The sequence below is a fragment of the Callorhinchus milii genome, unplaced genomic scaffold (genome assembly GCF_018977255.1).
Source record: "Callorhinchus milii isolate IMCB2004 unplaced genomic scaffold, IMCB_Cmil_1.0 Scaffold8, whole genome shotgun sequence".
In the NCBI taxonomy this organism is placed as follows: Eukaryota; Metazoa; Chordata; class Chondrichthyes; order Chimaeriformes; family Callorhinchidae; genus Callorhinchus; species Callorhinchus milii.
Window position 1 is genome coordinate 666,614 of NW_024704749.1, and position 24,847 is coordinate 691,460.

Consider the following 24,847-nt stretch of genomic DNA (forward strand, 5'->3'; position numbering starts at 1 on the left):
ACCAGACTGAGAGCTGTGTTCATATTCAAACAGACATACTTATGCCACCTATGCATTTCTGTGGGTTTGGAATGGAATGCACACTCACTTCCTGGAAACACCCTACTTACTAAAACCTGGGTAGTATTCAGTGCAGATTGTTGAGCCAAGACTTCGTAACCCCTGAGTGTGCACTGAGGTACTGCTTTAAAGCTGTACAATGTTATTCTGTTTGAAAGGTAGTATATGAATGCAAGATGGTGGTGCTTAACTAACTAAAAACGTACAGCTTACCGTTGTAGGTGCTGTCTTCCCGTTGCTTGTCCAACTTCCCTACACATTAGGGATTTGGTTTGAAGTGTTAAAGGATTCGGGTGGAAAGACAGACCCCTGCCCCCAGAGGTTGAAGTTGCACTATACTGGTGATAGAGTGGGTGGTTGGTCTGTCACAGGCTGTGTCCTGGAGTACTGCTCACAGACACAGGTTCACAAACTGGACTTAAAACCATCACAGACAGTCGACTCAATTCTAACACACCGTTACTGAGCATGTAGAATCACAAAATATTACAGCGCAGAAGGAGGTCATTTAAGAACATAAGAATTAGGAGCAGGAGAAGGCCATTCCACCCCTCGAGCCTGTGCCCCGCCATTCGATAAGATCATGGCTGATCTTCAGACCTAACCCTAATTACCTGCCCTATCCCCATATCCGCTAATCCCTCTATTTTAAAAATCTATCAGTCTTGTTAGAGAAACCCAGTCCTGTAAATAAATTGTACCACAACAACCGTTTGCAACCAGCTGTTCAGTGCACTTAATTGAAACTTAGGATCGGATACTCAGTATCCCAATGGGTAAGTGGATATAAGTATAATCAATGTCTTTAACAACAGAACAATAATACCGTTTTCCAATGATGGTCAGCACTTTTGTCTTTGCCGCTTACAAGTTTCTTCCAGCTCTTAGTCCTTCATCAAGAAGGTCCGGAGTCGACTGACTTTCCAAAAAGCTTCAGGTCCCTTTGTTTTCGCCTAACCCAATCATCTTTCTTGATCCTTTCAATTCTTGTTTTACATGTGACGTGCGCCCGTAACATATCCAATAATTCGCCTTGATTCTTTCAATTCCTTCTTTACATATACATTTCTTAACCAATTATTACTCGTCCACCTCTCTTATCATTATGGCCTGACTTTCTTATCAACACGTGCACGTGTTCCTTTGTTAGTACCTAAACCAGTTTCAGCCGCACTTTCTTCTGCAGACAAGACCTTGAGACCTTATATGCAGTTTTTTTTCCCATAATATGTCTATTTAGTATGACTCCCCAGCCACACTCTTCTAACTTTAACCCCTTAATGACTAATCTACAAGCAAACATTTTTTTAATACAGCAGTCCCCACCTTGATACCGAATTACACAATGAGGTATCAAAACATCATTGACACATCAGCTGTGCTAATTCTAATTGGTCAGCTTGCTTTTTATTTCTAAGTACAAGTCTACACAAATAGAAAGTTAAAAGCAGAGTATAGCATACGAACAAGCATTGTAAAATGAAAAAAGCGCTTGTTCATTCTCCACAGAGACCCGTGTTTTGGTTCCTTCATTGGTTGATAATTGATACTTATACCAGGGTTCGGGTTTGGCTATCTCGACCATTAGTCGGAGCACAGTGAGGATGGTCAGCCATATACACAGATCCCAGTCATTCATCTTAATCTTCTACTGTTAGTCCTGTAAGACACAAATGTAGTATTTATTCAATCAGTTTTCTCTTTATCTTGCTTTTTCTGAGCAGTTTTCAACTGGTTAATATGGTACCATTTCATTGGTTTGGCTGATAATGGCATATATACCAAGAACACGGCCAGGCTTGCTTTTTCCATAATCTCGTATGGCCCTTTCCATTTGGGTGCAAACGCAGACTCTTTTTTCCCGTATACTCGGGTTATCACTTCATCCCCTACCTCATACTCCTCATAATTAACCAGAGAATCATAATGTCTCTTCATGCCCTGTTTAGATTTTCCCATATTTATGGCCACAAATCTGTTAGTGTCCTTAAGCATGTCTTTGAGCCATGCTTCCTCTACAGTTCCCTGTAACGTAACATTCCCTTCTGACTGTTTCAGTGCCTCTTTTGTCATTACTGCAGTGCAACCTGTTGTCTCATCATAGCCTGGTATGGTGAGGTGCCTGTAGTAGCATGTGGAGTTGAGCGAATTGCCATCAAACACAATGGCAGTCCCTTCAACCATTGTATGGGGTGATCTGCACAAAATTTACTTAGTAAGGTTTTAAGCATTCGATTGCTCCTCTCAACTACCCCTGAGGATTGTGGATGATATGACACATGCAAGTTGTGTTTTATCTCCCAATAGTTTCAATAGGGCCGTAAAGACTTCCCCGGTGAAATGTGAACCCTGACCACTGTCAATTGTGCCTGGTATTCCCCACCTGCAGATCACCTCACGCAACAAAATACGCGCAGCGGTGAGGGCAGTGTTATTTTTAGTGGGAAACGCCTCCATCCACTTAGTAAATTTGTCAATAATCACCAAACAATACTTATAGCCACCCGAAGCAACCGGCAGGGGTCCTATAAAATCAAATTGGATGTGATCCCATGGGCCATGTGGGACGGGAGCGCTCTGTAAAAAGGCACGGTTGGACTTGGGAGAAGGGTTATGCTGGAAACAGACAATGCACCTTTTACAGCGGACGAGCACGTCATCAGACAAACCCGGCCACCACACTGAGTTACAGATTTTCATAATAGTCTTAGAGGGGGAAAAATGACCTCCTGTGGGATGGGAGTGATACAACTGGAACATGGCATCCGCACATTCGGGAGGAATGCATATAGTGAAAACTCCGTGCGTGTCATACATAAGGACAGGAGAGGCTTGAGAATCTAGAGGTACATAAAGGTGAACGTGAGCAATCCAATCGTACTGGGGCTGAGGTATCACATCGATTCCCACCAACTGTTCCATATGCCACTGAATGGCCTGCTGATAGGGTGGGTATGAGTTCTGGAGATTGATCAGATCAGTTAAGGATGGCGAAGTTGAAATACTCATGACGGAAGCAGTGGGAAGGGGAGGAGGGGTCCAAGCCTCGCCGTCCATTGCAGCAGCCTTAGCGATGCGATCAGCCAACTGATTTCTCGAAGCATGAGGTCCTTGTTTTTGATGACCGGCTACCTTACCAATATGTATTGGATGAGTCCGACGGGAGAGTACGTCTGAAAGTTGCTGAAGTAAGGTAGAATGAACGAGGGGTTTGCGAGTAGAAGAGCAAAACTGATGAGACGCATACAGTGGTAATAGTAAACGGTGTTGATCACATAGGCACTATCTGACCAAACATTTGTTGATGAGTCGGAGGTACGCCGGACAGCCTCAACCAGAGCTGCCAATTCAGCATACTGGGTGGAGTGTGGAGTGCATTTATACCCAACCTTCGCGTCTGGAAGGATTACTGAGAATCCAGTGTAGGCTTGGCCATGAACATGATAGGAGGAACCATCGATGTACACATCTATCACTGGGTGCTCTTCAGTACTTTCCAAGGGGGTCTTGAGAACTCCAGCATCTGCGAAACGCATTTGAGGAAGAGGACAGGTATGCGGCTCGCCATCATATAGCATCATCTGGGGAATGAGGGTAGTAGGCCCAGTTACCACAGATATGTCCTTCTCGACCAAGGTGAGGGTCCATCGTGTCAGCCGTTGAGATGATACCAATGTGTTTCCTGGCCTCTGGAGCAGTTGGACCGGAGCATGGGGGGAGTGGAGAATGATCTTCTGCAGACCAGTAATGTACTGAAAGGACTCAACCGCCCAAGATAATGCCAGGAGATGTCGCTCACATGGGTCAAATTGTTGCTCCACCCCTGTAAGGATTCTGGAAATGTATGCGATAGGAAGATATTTCCCATTGAGGGGCTGAGTCAAAACAGCAGCCAGGGAGACGGAACTGGCAGCAACTTCTAAATGATACGGTTGATCAGGTTGCGGGTGTACAAGCGAAGTTGCTTGTATGATGGCCTGCTTGAGGTCCGTTATTGCGTCAGTATGGTCAGAGGTCCAATGGCTCCTTAGGTCATTGTCGACATCAGATTTTAATAGGGAGTAGAAAGGTTTAGCCACCTCTGCAAATTGAGGCAGGAACTGTCGCTGATATCCCACTAATCCTAAAAAGGATCGCAACGCTGTTTTCGTGACAGGAAGGGGTAGTCGCTGGATAATGTCTATTTTGTGGTCATCTGGTCGGAGACCATCTGCATTTAGGGAGATTCCGAGGAACAGGACATCGGATATGCATAGACGAACCTTGGTGGGGTTGACCTTCAAGCCGCCCATATGTAGTGCTGTCAAAACTTATTCCAAAAAGTGTCAATGGGATTCTTCATCCTCCGATGCAATCAGGATGTCATCAACATACTGTAACATACAGGTACCTGGCTGGCACTTAACATTGGCGAGGACGCCCATCATGCGCTTATGGAAGATAGTGGGAGAGTTATGGAAGCCTTAGGGTAGCACAGTCCAGGTATACTGTTGGCCATTAAACGTGAAAGCGAACTTGTGTTGATCTTCTTGCACTGGAATGCTCCAAAAACCATTGGAGATGTTTAATGTGGAGAAAAACTTGGCCCGTCGGAATATTCTTCATAAGTTGGATCATGTCACTGACCACAGGCGCACAGCACAGGCTAGCGTAACTTTGTTCAGTTGACGATAATCAATGGTAAGACGCCATGAGCCATCAGGTTTCTTGACCGGCCAAATGGGAGAATTGGTGGAAAATGTACCTTTGCGAATCACAGCCTGTGCCTCTAGACTCTCAATTGTGGCCTGAACATAGGGAAGGCTTTCTTTGGGGAGGGGATACTGTTTGCATGGTTGGTAAGTGTGACCGTTAATTTCCTCTACTTCAGTCATATGACCGCAATCATGTTTATGTGTAGCGATAACTCCGGGGTATTTGTCCAGCGGAGGGCATACCCATTCGTGGCTGCTATCGACCGGCATGTAAGGGGTGGTTTTTTAATGGCACAGACAGCATGTCCATCCAGAATTTCCTGGCAATCTCCCCTTTTTGCGTCAACATTAAGCCATAAACTGCGGTTAGTATAGTCCACAAAAGCATTCCGATTAGTCAATTCATCGCCACCAAAAATACCAGGTTCCGTGGGCAATCGGACAGCAACTGGTCCTTCTAACATGATTACCCGATCAGGAGTTACTTGTGCACCCAAAGGCTTTAAGACCTGCCCGATCATACCATTTCCTGATACACCCATGAATTCCAATTTGGCTCCAGTCAGGGGAGGTGGGGGTTGGCCTGAATCAAAATTGATCAAAGTGGCAGTAGACCCAGAGTCCACCAACATCTCATGTATGGTCCCACACACTTTCACATGTATAAAGGGTCTAGGACCCGCAGGTTTTTTAAACGGTACACAGTGGAGTCCTGTAGCTCAGTGGTTAGAGCACTCGCTTTGCAAGCGAAAGACCTGAGTTCAATTCCAGGCAGAGGGCGAAACCTTGGGCAAGTTTCCTTACTCCACACAGAGCCTAATAATAATCCCTCCAAAACCCAAAACAATAATAAATTGGTCATATTCAATCTACGACTGTTTGTGGGACATTGCTGTGTGCAATTGGCTGCCGCGTTCGCCCACAAATATACAGTCAATTCACTTTACAGTGTGTTCTGTGAAGCGCTTTGGGACGTCCTCCTGACGTGAAAAGCACTATATCAAATGCAAGGATTATTATTATAATTATTATTATTATTAGATGCGAGTGTTACAGGCAAGGGTACCGCAACCTGGGTGTGGGACCGAACCCCTTCATAATCCTGATTATGGCTTTCTACAGCCGACACCTTAATAATACTAATAATAATCCTTGCATTTGATATAGCGCTTTTCACGTCGGGAGGACGTCCCAAAGCGCTTCATAGAAAACACTGTAAAGTGAATTGACTGTATATTTGTGGGCGAACGCGGCAGCCAATTGCGCACAGCAATGTCCCACAAACAGTCGTAGATTGAAAATGACCAATTTATTATTGTTTTTGGTTTTGGAGGGATTATTATTAGGCTCTGTGTGGAGTAAGGAAACTTGCCCAAGGTTTCGCCCTCTGCCGGGAATTGAACTCAGGTCTCTCACTTGCAAAGCGAGTGCTCTAACCACTGAGCTACAGGACTCCTTTCCTTCCTGCTGCTGAATCACCTCCTGCTGCTTAATCAAAGCCTTGGACAATCGTCCCAACAAGTTAGACTCCCACTCCTCGTAATCCTTAGGACCCAGAGGATCCCTTTCTTGCGGTCCTGCACCTTGCCGATGTCCCCTCGGTTTCAGATTCTGGCCAATGACCTCTTTTCCCACAGGTAAAGCATGTATCCCCAGCGCAGTCCCAAGAGCCTTGGTTGCCTCGGGGTGGTCTACGCTCGCTTCCATCCTACCCATTCCTGGGTTTCCATGGCTCTTTCCCCTCTCCCGAGCAAACAGATTCCACTTTCTCTGTTTTAACAGTTTTTTGTATTATCCCATGGCACCTGCCTGCTATACCCATTAACTGATTCCAGGGAGAGGCGGGATCAATCCCAATACCCATTGCCGCTGTGGTTTTCTTATTAAGTTTCTTTAACCAACATTTCTTATACTTCACTAACGCTTTGCATTGTGGTCTGGTAAGTGGGGTCTCTTGACTTGCGGAATATAACTGCCACAACCGTAGGTGAAATACCTGTGGTCCCTCTCCGGGTCCCTGATTACAGGTAGCCAGATCATCCGATGGATCTCCGCTGTTCAATTAGTACAGCCTCAATAGCCCCTTCTCGCGCCTCTAACTGAGCTCCGGCTGCGAGAACCACTGGGTCTAGGCAACCTCTCAAATCCAGACTCAACGTTGCTTTGAGCACCCGGATATGGTCATCGTCAGTGTGAGCGGGGTTATCATCTTTAAAATTCTCCCATCTCCTCCTCCAGGTCTACCAAGACTGACCTGGAGCCACTTTTGGTCTGAGTTGGGCACAATGTGCGTTTACGTCATGAGCAGACAGGCTTGTGCTAACGACTTCTCCTCCCCCGGGGTTTCCCTTGGCTGTAGTCCTAACAGTGGTGGACACTGGACATACGCACCCTATCTGATTAGGTGGACCGTATCCGTCATTCTCCTGATACTTTGCAGCCTCACCATTTAAATCATCCCACATGTCTCCTACTTCAACTTCCTTTGGCTCAGCGGCTCCACATACAGCAGCTACCAAAGCCCTCTGCCTCACCTGATCTCTCTCTCATCCTGACTCATTCTGTCTATACCATGCCAACTCGTCTTGGCCCTTTTTCCCTAATTCCTGACATCTCAACACTCCTCGCAAATCCTCATTTTTCCGCTTAGGCATCTCTATTTCCTGTCAATATTGTTGATTTTCTTCCTCAAACTTATCTACCTCCCGAGCTCGATAAGCTGACACGCTCATTAACCCAACTTGACCATTACACTGTGCTTTCAATATCCCATATTTCTCTTCCCATTCTTTATTTCCGCATTCTAATGCCTGTTCTCGCACATTCCCTTTTTCTCGTAATTCATAATAGTCCATTTTATATTTATTAGCCAAGTCCTTCAAGTCACGTAACTCTGCCTTTAACTCCTCTCTTGTACGCCTTGCGTCAACTTCCCAATTCCGTCTGACCTCCTCAATCTGCTGGCAGCTAATCATCATCCAGTACAACAACAACAAGATTTAATTTATAGAGTGCCTTTCATGTCGGGAGGATGTCCCAAAGCGCTGGACAGTTGGGTTGGGACCCGAGCAGGGGGGAAATGGTCAGGGTGAGGGGAGGGAAGGGAGGGAGCGAGGAGGGGGTAGAGAGTCGAGAGGGGAGCTGAAGGCACGGTCGAAGATAAAGGTCTTGAGACCGGCCTTGAAGGAGGAAAGGGAGGAAGTGGCGAAGGCACTGGGGATGGAGTTCCAGAGCCTCGGGGCTGAGAGGCTGAAGGCCCGGCCACCGATGATAGGGCGGTTAGGGCGGGGGATGTAGAGTAGACCGGAGCCAGAGGAACGGAGGGTACGGGCAGGTAAGTAGGAGGATAGTAGGTCGGAGAGGTAGGAGGGAGTGAGGCCGTGAATGGCCTTGTAGGTGAGGATGAGGATTTTGAATTCGATCCTCTGGGGGATGGGGAGCCAGTGGAGGCGAGCGAGGGCGAGGGTGGGAGTGATGTGGTCACTGGTGCGGGACAGTACACGAGCTGCAGAGTTCTGAATGACCTGCAGTGTGGAGGGAGGGCCGGGAAGGCCGGCGAGGAGAGAGTTCCCATAGTCCAGCCTTGAGGTGATAAAGGTGTGGACCAGAGTTTCAGCCGCGTGAGGGGTGAGGTAGTGCCGTAGTCTGGCGATATTCCGGAGGTGATGGAAGGCGGTGCCAGTTGTGGTGCGGATATGAGGAAGAAAGGACAGCTCAGGGTCGAACAGAACCCCGAGGTTCCTGATGGCTTTGAGAGGTGGAGAGTGCGGCCTTGGATGCTGATGCTGTCAGCGCCTGAGGTGCGGAGGCGCTGACGTGAGCCAATCAGGAGGGCCTCAGTTTTGCGCACATTGAGCTGAAGAAAGTTGTCTCTCGTCCAGGACTCGATGTCGGACAGACAGCTGTCAGGACATCGGAGGTCGTGGAGTTGAGGGTAGAGGAGGAAAGGTAGAGTTGGGTGTCATCCGCATACATGTGGAAGTTAACCCCATGTCTGCGGATGATGTCACCACAGGGGCAGCACATAGAGGGTGAAGAGGAGGGGACCGAGGACAGAACCCTGAGGGATACCGCACGAGACAGTGCGGGGGTGGAGGAAAAGCCATTTGTGGAAACAAAATGAAAATGGTGGGAGAGGTATGACCTAAACCACTCAAGGACAGGGCCTTGAAGGTTGAGGTGGGAGGACAAGCGGTGGAGGAGGATAGCGTGGTCGACCGTATTGAATGCGGCCGATAGGTTGAGGAGGACGAGGAGGCAGAGGGAGCCCTGGTCACAGATGGTCAGGATGTCATTGGTGACCTTGACCAGGGCAGTTTCTGTGCTATGGGCAGCACGGAAACCTGACTGAAGGGGTTCGAATAATGAATGGGTGGAGAGGAAAGAGCGCAGCTGGGAGGTGATGACTCTTTCAAGGACCTTGGACAGGAATGGAAGGTTGGAGATGGGCCGGTAGCTTGATAACAACAACTTCACGGTACTTCAACAACTTATTTTGCCACTCAGCCTCCTCTGAGTGCCGAAATTCTCTATTTCCAACCTCAGCCCGCAGTATCCCAGGTTACCTTGGGGTTGGGGAACATTATCAACGTTTGCCCCTAGTTTCAATCCCTGTATCACTTTTATCACCTTCTTTTCATATTTCAAAGCCCATTTTAGTGGACCCTTCTCCGAGGGGTACTCTCAATCATCCCTTTAACTGCTTATTTACTAATTACCGATGTACTCGAAGAGTCCGGTCCCTCAGATGCTGATATCTAAACAAAATATCCAACAGCCCATTTTTTTTTAACACTCAGACGTTGATATATTCAAACATCCAACAGTCTACTTTTTAAGATGTTCAAGGACTGAACATCTACAGCCTTCTGGGGTAGTGAATTCCATAAATTCCATAAATTCACTACCCTCTGAGTGAAGAAATGTTTCCTCTGTTTTAAAAGGCTGACCATTCATTTTCAGACTGTGACCCCTGGTTATAGATTCTCCCACCGGGGAAACAGACCCTCAGTGTCTACTTTATCAGCCCTTTAAGAATCTCATATGTTTCAATAAGATCCCCCCTAATTCTTCTGTACTCCAGAGAATACAGCCCTCGTTTATTCAGCCTCTCCTCATAGGTCAGTCCCCTCATCCCAGGAACTAACCGAGTGAATCTACGCTGCACCCCCTCGAGGGCAAGTATGTCCTTTTTTAAATAAGGAGACCAGAACTGCACATAATACTCTCGGTGCGGTCTCACCAGGGCCCTATACAGTTGCAGCAAGACTTCCCTACTCTTGTACTCTAAACCTTTTGCAATGAACGCTAACATGCCGTTCGCCTTCTTAGTTGCTGCTGCACCTGCAAACTAACTTTTTGAGACTGGTGTACAAGGACACCCAAATCCCTCTGAACACTAACACTATCTAATCTCTCCTCCTCTAGAAAATAATCTGTTTTTCTATTTTTTCTATCTAAATGAATAACTTCATACTTCCCGACATTAAATTCCATCTGCCACCTACTCGCCCACTCCCCGAGCCTATCTATATCCCGTTGCAATCTTTTTGCATCATCCTCAGAGCTTACTCTCCCACCGAGTTTAGTGTCATCCGCGAATTTAGATACGTTACATTCAATGTCCTCGTCGAGATCATTGATGTAAATTGTAAATAGCTGAGGCCCAAGCACTGATCCTTGTGGCACTCCACTAGTCACCTCCTGCCAATTCGAGAATGACCCGGTTATCCCTACTCTCTGTTTTCTACCCGTTAGCCACTCTTCAATCCGTGCTAATATGTTCCCATTAATCCCGTGGGCCTTAACCGTGTGCAATAGCCTTTTGTGTGGCACTTTGTCAAATACCTTCTTAAAATCTAAATATACTACATCTACTGGTTCCCCCCTATCTAACCTGCAGATACATCTTCNAAAAACTCTATAAGATTAGTTAAGCATGACTTCCACTATCATCTCAGTAGCCACCTCTTTTAAAACCCGAGGATGTAGGCCTTCAGGTCCAGGGGATTTATCAGTTTTAAGACCTGACAATTTACCTAAAACCATTTCTTTACTAATATTAATTCCCCCAAGTTGCTCGCTAACATTGTCTTCTTGGTTCCCCTCTATTCTTGATAGGTTGTCAGTGTCTTCTAAGGTGAAGACAGTAGCAAAGTACTTGTTTAATGACTCTGACATGTCTTTGTCCCCTACTATAATTCCCCCCCGTCTCTGCCTGTAATGGACCTACATTTACCTTTGACAGCCGCTTCCTCTTTATATATTGGTAAAAACTCTTACAGTCTGTCTTTATGTTCCTCGCAGTTTGCCCTCATATTCCATTTTCTCCCTCTTAATCACTTTTTTGGTTCTCCTTTGTTGATCCCTAAAGTTCTCCCAATCCTCGGGTTTACTACTCATCTTAGCTGTTTTATAGGCTTCTTCCTTTAACTTTATACTGTCCCTAACTGCTTTAGTGAGCCACGGTTGGGCCACCTTTCCCGTGGCATTCTTATTCCTCAAAGGAATACGTGCTCGCTGGGAATTTTGCACTGTCTCCTTAAACGTCTGCCATTGCTGGTCTACTGTCAAATCCTGAAGTCTAATTTCCCAGTTTATTTTAGTTAAATCCTCTCTCATACCAGCATAGTTGACTGTACTTAAATATAAGACCTTTGCTTCGGACTTAACTACTCTCTCTAACTTAATCCTAAATTCCATCATATTATGATCACTTTGCCCAAGAGGAGCCTAAATTTCCAGTTTGCTGATCAGCTCTGCTTCCTTGCACAAAACAAGGTCTAATATGGCCTGTTCCCTGGTTGGCTCCTCGGTATACTGATCCAGATAATTATCCCTAATACATTCTATAAACTCTTCCTCTATCTTACTTTTCCCAATTTGGTTGTCCCAGTCTATATGCAGATTAAAATCACCCACAATTAATGTTTTTCCTTTGCTACATGCTCTGCTAATTTCCTGATTGATATCTTGAGAGATACTGGCCCATCGTATCTGTGCCAGCTATTGGGAAGAGCTACCCAATCCATCTCACTCCCCCCACTCTTTTTCTTATAGTTGTTATTGAATCTCATTCCCCAACCTTTCAGGCCGTGCTTTCCAGACCGCAACAACTCACTGTGTTCTTTTGCCAATTATCTTGAATCTATGTGCCCTACTTACCAACTCAACTGTCAGTGGAAACAGTTTCTTCCTTTCAACAACAGCAACAACAAGATTGCATTTATAGAGCGCCTTTCACGTCGGGAGGACGTCCCAAGGCGCTGTACAGTTGGGTCAGGACCCGAGCATTGGGGGGAAATGGTCAGGGTGAGGGGAGGGAAGGGAGGAAGTGGTAGAGAGTCGAGAGGGAACAATAGAAACAGTTTCTTCCTTTCAAAACCCCTTATCATTTTGAACCCCTCTATTAAATCTTGGCTTAACCTTCTCTGCTCTAAGGAAAACAATCCCAGCTTCTCTAGTCTCTCCACGTAACTAAAGTCTCTCATCCCTCGTGCCATCGTGGTAAATCTCTACACCCTCTCCACAGCCTTGACAACCTTCCTAAAGTGTGGTGCCTCACCTTCGAAGATGGTACTTTGGGTTGTCACAGTACATATAACAACAACAAATTACATTTAAATAGAAATTTACATTTCATGCATCTGCAGTATTTTACCTTTTGTTTATCAGGGAGAGATACCACCTGGGGTCAGGGGAAGGTGAGGCGACCACCGGTCAGAGGGAAAGAAACCGAGTGACGGAACTACCCCGGGCAGGCGCAGAGTGCGGAGCATGCGCATAAAAATATTTGGTGTAGTATAGTACAGGGTATGTTTTTATTTGGAGTCCTGTAGCTCAGCGGTTGGAGCACTCGCGAGGACCTGGGTTTGATTCCCGGGCGCGCGCGCCTGGTCACCAGCAGTCAGTAGGAACCTGGTTGTTAAGTCACTTTTCCAGGGGTAATAATTCCTTCAAAAAATTTTTTTTTGCTGTGTGCAATTGGCTGCTGCATTTCACCCCCAAAATATGCAGTCACTACATCTTCGCACTCTAAGACGGTGCGAAGATGTGGTGAGGATCATTATTGTTATTATATGATTAGGGGCGGGGCGAGGGGGCCAGGGGGCGGGGCAAAGTGAGGGGGCGGAGTGAGGGGCGGGGCGAGGTGAGGGGCGGGGCGAGGGGTGAGGGGTCGGGGCGAGGGGCGGGGCTGAGCTGGGGTTACCTGCGCGCAAGCGCGGTGACGTCGCGCCCTTGGCCATCGCAGTCGGAGGTGCGTGCGCAGCGGTGGCGGGCGGGAGGGCGAGAGAAGCTTCTGGAATAATGTGAGGCGATCGGGCATTCATGGGGGAAGAGCAGGGTAAGCTCAGCACCTGCCGGGCCGGGGGGGAGCGGGGCCGGGGGCCGGGGGGGAGCGGGGCCGGGGGCCGGGGGGGGAGCGGGGGGCCGGGGGGGAGCGGGGCCGGGGGCCGGGGGGGGAGCGGGGCCGGGGGGGAGCGGGGGCCGGGGGGGGAGCGGGGCCGGGGGGGAGCGGGGGGGGGAGCGGGGCCGGGGGCCGGGGGGGGGGAGCGGGGCCGGGGGCCGGGGGGGGGGGGGGCCGGGGGGGGAGCGCGGCCGGGGCCGGGGGGGGCGGGGCCGGGGGGGGGGGGGGGGGCGCGGGGCCGGGGGGGGGCGCGCCGGGCCGGGGGGGCCGGGGGGGAGCGGGGGCCGGGGGGAGCGGGGCCGGGGCCGGGGGGAGCGGGGCCGGGGGGCCGGGGGGAGCGGGGGGCCGGGGGGGGGGGGAGCGCGCCGGGCCGGGGGGCCGTGGGGAGCGCGCCGGGCCGGGGGGGGTGGGGAGCCGGGCCGGGGGGGGTGTGGGGAGCGCGCCGGGCCGGGGGGGTGTGGGGAGCGGGGGGGCCGTGCCGGGGGGGGTGGGGAGCCGGGGCCGGGGGGGGTGTGGGGAGCGGGGGGCGCCGGGCCGGGGGGGGAAGCGGGGGCAGACGCTGTGTGAACCGGAGGAGGTGGCGGATGAGGGGCTTCATTTGTCCCCAAAAGGCAATCCAGAGCCCTGTAGCTCAGTAGCTGAAGCCCCCGCCCCTGGGCTCCACTCCCCGGGTCAGGGTGAAACGTTGGGCAAGTTTCCTGACTCCATTCGCCGCTGTTTACCAACAGTCAGTAGATTGTTGGATCGCTTCAGGTGTAATAATTCCTACCAAAAAAAATAATTTGGTCACTCAATCCAGACTGTGGGACAGCCGCTGCTGTGCCATTGGGCTGCCGCGTTTCGTCCACAAAATACACTTCAATAGAAGAAAGTGGGTTACGTTTCAGGTCGATGACCTTTGGTCACTTTCCATAGATGCTGCCTGATCTGCTGAGGCTTCCCAGCGACTTCTGTTTTTATTTCATTTGTCCCGCACCGATTGAATGTGCTGACTTGTGCTGGCGCTGACTATACTGTATTTAGCTAGTTACCCACCACCATCTCAGCCAAACTATTATTAATAATAGTAATAAATGTCCTTGCATTTGATATTGCATCTTTTGTTGTCAGGAGGCTTCAAAGTGCTCACTTAACATTGTTTAGTGCAGTGACTATATTTTGTAGGCAAGCATAGCAGCGTGGCTCAAAGCCTGTTTGATTTGGGTTGACCCTCTCTGGTAGTCTTGGTTGTTTGGTACCTGAGCTAGGCGGGTGCTGATGACAGCACAGCCAACCTGGCTCATCGGTAAGACCTACAAAAACAACAACAACAAGATTCCATTTATATAGCGCCTTTCACGTCAGGAGGACGTCCCAAGGCGCTGCACAGTTGAGTCAGGACCCGAGCAGGGGGAAATGGTCAGGGTGAGGGGAGGGAAGGGAGGGAGCGAGGAGGGGGAAGAGAGTCGAGAGGGGAGCTGAAGGCTCGGTCAAAGAGAACCTCGAAACGTAGACCAATCCCTAGGAGCAAGGAGTCATCCCATTTAGCTCCTGTTAACCCTGCAACCAAAGTTAGGTAGAATAGTCAGTCCTAGTAGTACAAGCAGCGGGAAGGAAAGCTTGCTGGACAACAATATCAATGGCAAGCTATGCAGGTTTAGCTTGTTAGATTCCAACAGTTACCCCAACGCAACTCTGTGGGTTGCAAAGCTTTGGCTCTCCGGAATTAGGTAAGCAGGATGCATCCCTCCAGGGAGAGAGAGCGCATTCCATTCCAATAATCTATCTCTGGGATTTCCATGTTTAGGTGGAATGCATGGATATCTCAGTTTGGTTTGGATACTTTTAAGCACGGGTGATTGGTTTCAATATGCGTCAGACACCTGGCTGACCCCCCAAAAAGCATTATTTTCAATTCTCTTATTAATGTATTTTGTCAGTAAAGCCTTGACATGCTCCCAAACTTCCTGTGTTGCAGTGTGTGACAAGTGTGGTTTTAATTTCAGTCAACCTTTGTACAGTTGACTTGACATGAAAACTGAGCCAACAATTCCATCCACCTATATAATGTATATACATATATATCACACAAATTGTATGAAATATTGTTTTTGATCAAGAAGTGAGAAAAAGAAATTGACAAGTGACTTGTCCATATTTTCTCCACCATATTTTTCTACTCCCTCTTTCCTGATAATATTGTTTGTGCACCATCTGTCCAAGTTGCCATTATTCATACGTGAGTATGATCAGCTTCTAGACTGGGAGGAGGGTGGAAATCATATCTGAACTAGATGCAGGTCAGTTGTAGCACCCCAAGTGCTGCTCCAGCTGAAATTGGCTAATTCAGCATAAACTGGGTATTGAACTTTGAGCCTCTGTTGCTCACTGATGACTGGATAAACTGTTGAGCAACTAATTGAACTTCCATCTTTCATATTTTAACAGATAGTGTAGAATGTTTTAAAAGAGATAAACTATAGTTTAACATGCCTGGTTTCAGGACTTTTGAAGAGAATGTTCTCAGAAGTAACAGCATCATTTTGCATGAAAAATGGCTTTACAAGATAACTGCAACAGATCTTATGCATCCTTTTTTTAAAAAAAATAGTACAGATTTTTTCTGTGTCTTACCGCACCTAGTTTTTAGTGCGTGTCCACAATTTATTTTAAATTTATTTATGCAGCACATTTGAAAATGTTGCAGAATTACAGTATACTCTTTCCCTTTGATATGTAAAATCCAATGATGAGTATAATTTTTCTGTTTGATTATCTTTCTAAGTTTTCTAAGATTAAAATATAGTGACATTTGCAAGAATACGTTCTAAATGAAGTCCCTGAACTTTAAAGGATTAAAGAAAATTAACAAATCCAACAGTACCACAGTATGAGTTATGATCATCAGGAAAAAAACTAAACAACTGAGAAGGAATTTAATTTCTCCCAAAGTGATTTCAGTAGGTATGCATAGTTGAAATACTGCAATACTTATATGAAAACTGATGGTTTCTTATAAAATGGTAATTTTTTTTCAGTGCAGCATTATTTGAACTACATTATATGAATCTTGAGCAAAATGCATAAACTGAATTAGAATTTTTTTTACTACCAGATATGACCATAATCAGCACATTGTGTGTTCTGACTTAGGTATTAGCTAAGCAGAGGAAATAATGTTGTCAGTGTGTTTATAGAAGTCTTTTCTGTCTCCAGGTACAGAGATCTGGCAATGTGCAGGGTGTGGTGGCCATGTAACAGATCCACGAACTCTGATCAGAATTGTAAATAAAGTATGGCACTCTTCCTGCTTCTGGTGAGTGCAATTTCATTTTTTTTTAAAAAAGCAAGGATAAATGTGCTGCCCGATGCAGCATTATGCCATAAAGATCAGAAAGTCAGAGGTCTATTTTTGATGATGCCTGCCAGAGAATTTGTCTGTGGAGAATTTGCATTTGAACAATTTTACTCTGGCAGTGTATTCAGGCACCTATGGAATTCTAACCTAGGTAGAGTGGAGAAAATGAGTCAAAGGAAATTGGGGAGGGGGGAATTGGAGGTAAACAATTTTGCAAAATGAGCAAGATTGAAGATTTCATCAGTAAGTCAGTTGTTCACTGAGTTCACCAGAATTTAAGTTGGAAGTCTTAAGCTCCTGAAACAGCTGGACCAAAATGCCACAATCATAGTTGCTTTTTTAATTCCTGCAGCAAAGTTGTACATTTAATTATTTTGAGTTAAGTTAATAACTCTCCTCACCATTACTGAACACCCCTGACTCCCACACTGGCAATTGCATTGCAAGATGATTTATTTTGGAAAAATTGAAAGCAGATTACTGAGGCTGCTATAGATCAAAAGATAATGTTTAAGTAATTGATGAATGTGTTGTGATTTGGATCTATTCAATGTTATGATTTAAGATCTCTTGGAATTGCCTTGCTTGTATCATCTGGTGAACACAGGAATGTAAAGAACTGAAACCAAAACAAGTGCAGTCCATCTTGGTAGACTCATAGTATAGTTTTTTTTAAATCACACACCAATTTACCTCTCAACTTTTTCAATTGATTTCTTTACCAAACAGCTACTTTTGCTTCTTGAGTTTGTTGCCACATTCTGCCTCCACTGGGTTCTAGGGTAGTTGATTCCAAGTATTCACCACTTGGTGTAAAGTAATTCAATCTGAGTCTTTTCATCTTGACTCATTTGAGCTTGAGTCGACGCCCCTTGTAAATAGCACTGCCTCAAAATGTTTTTCTTCCTTTAGTACTCTTGGTTGATTTTTAGGTTTTTTTTGATCAGTTTTTTAATGTTCAGGAGGGAGGAAGTGGGTAAAGTGGTTAAACATATAGCTAACGAATCTCAGATACCCAAATCATTAGAAATCAGCACATCAATCTTTTTGGAAACTTATTTTACAGTAAATATCCATGANTTTTTTTTCTCTCTGGTTTGCTCTTAATTCTTTCCTCCCCAGAGTTTGCCAACAGATTGGTTTGGGGTCAGTTGTGAATGTGTGTGTACACACAAATCTTTTAACACTGATTACTAATTCTCAGAATTTTAATTTAACAATTTGGCAATTTTGCCCAGTGTCATATTCAATTTGTTATTGTTGGTTTAGTGTAATGGTAAATGTCTATAAAATATTTTGCCTTTTCTACCTGTGTCATAGAATTATACAGCACAGCAGGAGGCCATTGCGCCTATTGTTTCTGTGCCGACTCTTTCAAAAGAGCCAAATCAACCCCACTCCCCCGCTCTCTCCCCATAGCCCTGATCAGCCCCACTCCCCCGCTCTCTCCCCATAGTCCTGATCAACCCCACTCCCCCGCTCTCTCCCCATAGCCCTGATCAACCCCACTCCCCCGCTCTCTCCCCATAGCCCTGATCAACCCCGCTCTCTCCCCATAGTCCTGATCAACCCCACTCCCCCGCTCTCTCCCCATAGCCCTGATCAACCCCACTCCCCCGCTCTCTCCCCATAGCCCTGATCAACCCTACTCCCCCGCTCTCTCCCCATAGCCCTGCAAACTTGTCCTCCCCAAATAATTATCTACTTCTCTCTTAAAACTTGTTAGTGAATCAACTTCCACCAGCCTTTCAGGCAATGCATTCCAGATCCCAACAACTCGCTGTGTGTAAAAAAAGTAATAAAGTGATGTTTGATGTCAAATTGGCTCAGTTAGCTTGGCCTGATTGGTACCAGTTTCGCCTCTGGTTAGAAGGCTGTAAGTTCAAGTCCTTCCAATGGGCGCTTTGATTTCATATTTCACTGCAGCTATTGAGGGAGCACTGAATTGTCAGAAGTGTGGTCCTCTAGGTGAGAGATTAAACAGAGATCCTGTCTGCCCATTCAGGTGGCCATGAAAAGAACTCATGTCACTATTTGAAAAAAAGCTTCTCCTGTAGTCCTGGGCAATAAATCCATCAGCTAAATTGATCATTCACCTCTTGATTATTTGTAGGACTTTACTGTGTACAAATTGTCGGCCCCTTTCTCCCACAAATAGTTATTACACTAAAGCCCTGACTAAGGGGGTGGGGGGGGATATTGAGTCTGACAAGTGGGACTTTCCAACTAAGTGTAATTTATGGCATTTTTTGGCTTTTTTTGCCATAGGCATTTTCCGTGCTGAAAAATATCATTAACGGCATTGTAATTGAATTGTATGAGCAGAATATAGTGAATAAACTGTCTTTTGCTCATGGGATTCAAACTGAGTCAAAGTCAGTGTCCCTGGCCGCTGAAGGCCAGCAAGGATGGTGAAGCTGGAGCACGTATTAGGAGAGTGGGTTGATGGGAGTCTACATGTGCGCAAGCCCGTGGAATCGCTTTTTTTAATTCCATTTTAGGTCCATTCTGGCTGGGTACAAATTACAAATGCACAAGTCAAAGTCTGGGGCTTTCCTGTAATTGCTGTGAAGTGGTTTGAGATGCCTTGACAGGATTATTATTATTACTGCTGTGGAGAGTATACAGTATTAGATTCATGAGGGTGAAACCAAAGTTGAGGGCAGATAATGATATAATAATCCTTGCATTTGATAGAGCGCTTTTCACGTCTTCTCGACATCTCAAAGCGCTTCGCAGAATAGACTGTAATATAGCTTTTAGAAGAGCCTGAAGCGATTAGGATTCTTTTCATTGGAGCAGAGAAAGTTGAGGAATGGTATAATAAAGGTGTTCAAGTTAATGAAAGGGTTTGGGAGGATAAATGATGAGGAACTATTTCCAAAGATAAGTGATTTGAGGACAAGGGCATGAATATTAGATTATAACCGGTTGTTTGAAAGAGGAAAAATATTTTTCTGTTAAGAGGGCTTGCTAGCCTCTGGAATTAATTGCCAGGCAAATTTGATTTTTGGGGGGAGCAGGGAATTAGGATTCAGATAGATTGCTGCTTTGGAAGAACATGTAACAGTACAAATATTGTAGAATGGATCGAATGACCTACCGTGTCATATATTTCTATGATAATATGGATGATGTTGACTATACCTAAACCCAATATAAATTTGTGTTATCTTTTGTAGCGCTTTGTGTAAAAGGCATTATTTAACTGCATGCTGTTGTTTTGCAAATGGTATCTGGATTTTCACCCAAAAAATAAACTGAGAGAGATTCCAGGTACTAGTGACCTCAGGCTGTTTGAGAATCGGTTCTGAAATCTCAAGTCGCCCATAAATATGATACACAACTGGCAGTCAGCAGTCAAGAATTAGTTCAAAAGACTTGTTGGTAACCCGTTGGCATGCAGTTCTGTGATGTGACTCATTCAGTTGGTATGTACTGTCAGCGCTCAGTGTGGGGCAGATTTGCTAATATTTAGAACTGATAATCCTGTTCTATCTTGCTAAGTTCTATAGTCCTATAGTTTGTTTTACAGAGGTTGGTAGCTGGTTGGCTATTCTATTCTATTCTGTTGGCCTCCTGAGGTGGATGCACATACAATGTTGCCATTGTCCTGCAATCCAGAGATCCCAGCACGTACAGCTCCAGTTGTATTTAAATTGTTTTGAAAAATTCTGCAGTATATAAGATAAAACAGTTTAAGTTGATACAGTAGAATCATTTTATCAATGCAGTTGGGGTGTGGATCCCAGTATTTCCCAAAATGCACTGGTGAGCGAAGCACCCCGATAATCTAGAACAGTAAAGATGTGCTGCCATTTTTATCTTGATTCAATTTTCTTGATTTATGGCATAAATCAAAAAATGTTTAATCAATAACATTTATTTTGTTGGCCAACCAAAAAGGTTGGCCCAGGATTATTCTATTATGAATACTCTAGAGTGGCCACTTCTTGACAACCCCGTGGGCCATCAGTAATCTAGAAGTTGGCTATTTTTTATGTGAAAGGATCGTTGTGTAATTGTCCCTTGGGTTCTCTATTCAGCTGCTGTGTTTGCTGTGATCGTCTCAGCACTTGGTATTATGAAAAAGATGGAAAGCTGTACTGTCACAATGACTATGGGTTAAAGTTTGGAGAGTCTTGTCATGGCTGCTCTTTGGTAATGACTGGTCCAGTGATGGTAAGTGTTCTCCAGTATCATGAAATAGTTTGACCATTGTCCATTTCAAGAAGCACTTCAGGCAGCAAGTTCCACAATCTCACTACCCTCTGCATGAAGTTGTTCCTTCTAAATTCTCTTTTAGATCCCCTAGTTCTTATCTATAAAGTCTGAAACAGCTTCATGGGACTGCACTCTCCTGGTTCAATTCCTGTTTGACTCATCTGCCTCCACTTTGTCGCCTCAAATGTTTTTTCCTCCTGCCCATGTCACTTCGAGTCTACCTCAGGGCTCTATCATGGGCTCCCTCATTTACATGCTCTTGGTAAATTCATGCACAGGCATGTGGTTAACTTCCACATGAATGTAGATGACACCCAGATCTACTTCTCCTCCTCTGGTTGTATCCTCACCAATTCCAAACTCCGCACCCAATCCTTGCCAGTTTCCATTGGCTTCCTGTCTCTGAAAGGATCGATTTCAAGATTCTCACCCTCATCTACAAATGGCTTCATTCCTTAGCAACTTCCTACTTCTCTGACTTGCTCAAACCCCACACCACCACGCCTTGCTGCACACCCTCCTTTCTCCCACTCACCTTCCCCCTTGCTGTGATGGACATGTGTCTGTAATAAATCTTTGATCTAACTGACAGAATATGCTTTAAACTGTTTTTTTTTCTCCCTGAAGGTTGCAGGTCAATATAAATTCCACCCAGAGTGTTTTTCATGTATGCATTGTAAGGTAATAATTGGAGATGGAGATACATATGCCCTTGTTCAGCGATCAAAGCTCTTCTGGTAAGACTGGCTGCTTGTAGCAACTAATTTAGTCCTGGAAGGCCTCTTGATACAGTAAAACTCACATAAGTTGTATCAGACGGGACCATAACATTTAATTTTATTTACACCAAGTCTGAGTTGTATAAATGGAATAAAATCCCACTTAACTAATAATCTACACTGTACACGTGTAATTCTCTACAGCTGGTAAGTGTGGGAGTAATGGGGGATAGGGGAGTGGAGTTACGAGTTCAGGGGTGATTAATATGAGTAGTGCAAAGAAATCTTAAGTGGTTTTGTTAGGAATGCATGACTTGTGCAATTTATAAAGATAAAACTTGTGTGAGTTTTACTGTACCATCGTTTGGTATATCTTAGTGTCTGTGGAAGCAGCAGGTGCATTCCACATACCTTGTAAGACTGCCTTCAGTTGTAGTGGCTTGATTTAGATTCCAGAGGTAACTTTACTGCTGTGCCATCCATGTATGTCATTGTCTTGAAATATTTAAAAGATAATTTCATTCTTTCTGGGTTGTAGACATAACGTGTCCTGTTAGTTGATGAATTGATCTGGACCTTCCATACCTAACCTTGTTCTTCACTTTCTTCACAGTGGGACATGTCATAACCAGATTGTCCTGTCGCCCATGTTTGAAAGGCTCTTCCCTGATTCACTACAGGATTTATTGCCTCACATTTTGACTTTAGTTTCAATCCCAGCAGCAACACATGGAAAAAGAGGATTCTCTGTTTCAATTGATGGTGATAGCTCCACAACTGCTACAAGTGTCCAGATTAACAAGTAGGTTCAGTTCAGATTCAGTCTGAAATCTGCTGATACCATCACCTTCTCCTCGCTCAGCTCCACTGACTTTCTTTCCCCAGAGGATCAGCTTTAAGATTCTTGTCCTTGTCTCCATTGCCTTGTCCCACACAACCTTCATGATCTCTTGCAATGCTACTCCCCTGCCCAGGAACTTCACTCTGCAAACTCTGGCTTCCTTCATTTCCTCTGCCTCTCCATCACCTCTCAGCTACTTTGCCTGTACTCTGGAACTCTTCTGAAATTCTTCCACCTTGACCTTCTCTGCTTTGAAAACCAGCCTGAAAATCTAATTCTTCTGCATCTTCCACAGTAAGCTTTCAGGAGGAGCTTTTAACCCAGGACTTCAACGAAGACTGAATTAAATGGCATTTATAGTAAAGAATTTAATAATAATAATAATAATCTTTGCATTGATGTAGTGCCTTATCATGTCTTCGAGACATCTCAAAGCGCTTCACAGATTATCTTGTAAAGTGAATTGACTGTATATTTTGTGGGCAAAACATTTGAATTACATTATGATCACGTGATTACAAGCTACAAGTTACAAATTAAATGACAAATGACTGCTTACCATTTTCGATTCAGAGCTAAACGGAAAGTTGTATTTAAATGATCCCAGAAAGTTAGATTTATGAACCTAAATTATTTTGTTATTGGTAACCCAGAGTCTAGTTCCTCCTTGTGGCAGAATATTTTATTTGCGCAGAATTTGCCAACTGATCTGCAGGTGGAGCTATTGAATTACTTGACTGGTAACTCAGCTTCTTTCATTGTATTGGCAATTAAGGTTTATGAAATATTCAGAGAAAAAAATGTGTTTTTAAAAAAGGTTGTAACCAGCTAAAAGTATTTTCTTCTATTTTGATTTGGAATAGTGTTTCCAGGATGCAGATCAGTCCTGATGTTCAGAAGGTGATCCATCCAGGAGACCGTGTCCTTGAAATTAATGGAACTCCCATCCGTAATCTATTTGTGGATGAGGTGAGTGAGCTGCCATCCTCTTGTCCTTTGGCACAATACAGTATCTCTTTCCAAACATGTTTAGAAAATTACTGTCATAGTCTCCATCATCTCTTCATTGACTTCATTAATCAGTAAATAAAGGCAGAATACTTACAAAGCATTCCTTCAGGTTTCCTGCCTTTAACTCAGATGGTTCCACTTCATATTTTATTGTACTCTTCATATATTTTTTAAAGTGTTCACTACTATCCTTTGTTAGCCACTAATCTTCCCTTCTATGTCTTTTATATTTCTAATTGTTCTTTTTTTGTGTGACCTATATTTATCTGGTTATCTTTATCTTGTTGCTGCCAGAGATGTGGGAACAGGCACCTGTTCAAGCAATGCTTTGAAAAAAGTATGGAAAATGTAATGTTCAACCAGGTTGATTATGTTTTATGTTGCTGGCTAAAATCTTGATTGCTTCTTGCTTCTTCCGTCAGGTTGAAGATCTTATCCAGAAAACTAATCAATCACTACAGATACTCATTGAACACGATCCAGTTCTTCAGGCACGAGAAGTACCAGAACATTCTGCTTGCTCACTGTCTCCTTCATCACTGCAACATTGTAAAGAGACTCTAGCTGATGAAGGTACCCTGAGGAGACGATCCCTTAGGTTAGAAAAAAAATTAATTATTGATCTAAGAAATTTCTTCTCACTGTAAAATGTTAACATATTAACAGTGAGTCCTTCTGCCACCTATTTGCCTCATAATTTTGCCGTGCAGAGAGTTCCCCTCAGATTGGATGATGGGAGGTTGGTTAAAGTCATTAAACAGAAACAAGGTACGTGCTCAAAGGATTGAAAAATGAAATTCCAAACTTCTCGATGTTAGTCTAAAGGAAATAACACTGACCATAAAAGATGCTCTCTGGTCATTCTTCATTTTTTTGATAAGGATTTTTGTCAAATGTAAGGATTTTTTGTAAGGATTATTTTCATATTGTTTTCATTGAATGGGGAACAAAGGGACTCCCAAGTAAAAAAAATTAAAAAAAAAATCTCTTTATTATACTCCATAACCTTGTGTGTTCTATGCTTGAACACACATAATAAAAATGTAAGCTAAATGGTGTCAGTTCAGTGGTACACTCTCGGCTCTGAGTCAGAAGGTTTTGAGTTCAAATCCCATACTGGGACTTGAACTCACATAGTCTATAAACTGACACTCTAATGTAGTGCTGGGGTTGTGTTGCGTTATCAGAGGTGCTGTCCTTCAAAGGAGACGTAAAATTGAGGTCACATCTGCCTGTTCAGGTGGACATTAAAGATCTCATGGCACCATTCGAAAAGAGAAGGGAGTTTGTCCTGGCCAACAATCCCCCAAATAAAATTGGTCACTCATTCCAAGCTGTTTATGGAATACTGCTATGCCCATTTGTGCTGTGACAATTGCCTACAAACAGACAGTCACTCTATTCCACAGTAATTCCTGTGAAGTGCTTTGAGGCATCCTTCCGATGTAATAAGGGGCTATATCAAATGCAAGGACTCAATCCACGACTCTGATTGTTTGTGGGACGCTGCTGTGCACAATTGGCTGCCTCTTTTCTCTTCGACCGTGCCTTCAG

The 24,847-nt window shown here is 45.0% G+C and overlaps 1 protein-coding gene across 2 annotated transcripts in view; it reads left to right on the forward strand.

Moving 5' to 3' along the window:
* The first annotated feature begins 12,955 nt into the window (after positions 1-12,955).
* Positions 12,956-24,847, forward strand: part of limk2 (LIM domain kinase 2) — a 31,749-nt gene continuing 19,857 nt past the window's right edge. For both annotated transcript variants that reach the window (XR_006085276.1, XM_042337769.1), the window contains exons 1-7: positions 12,956-13,098; positions 16,357-16,456; positions 20,545-20,680; positions 21,350-21,459; positions 22,055-22,243; positions 23,146-23,251; positions 23,716-23,891. Coding sequence is in view for 1 of the 2 variants with exons in the window: in XM_042337769.1 (XP_042193703.1) it covers positions 13,083-13,098; positions 16,357-16,456; positions 20,545-20,680; positions 21,350-21,459; positions 22,055-22,243; positions 23,146-23,251; positions 23,716-23,891 (833 nt within the window). In the remaining variant the exon portion in view is untranslated. The remainder of the gene's footprint in view (positions 13,099-16,356; positions 16,457-20,544; positions 20,681-21,349; positions 21,460-22,054; positions 22,244-23,145; positions 23,252-23,715; positions 23,892-24,847) is intronic.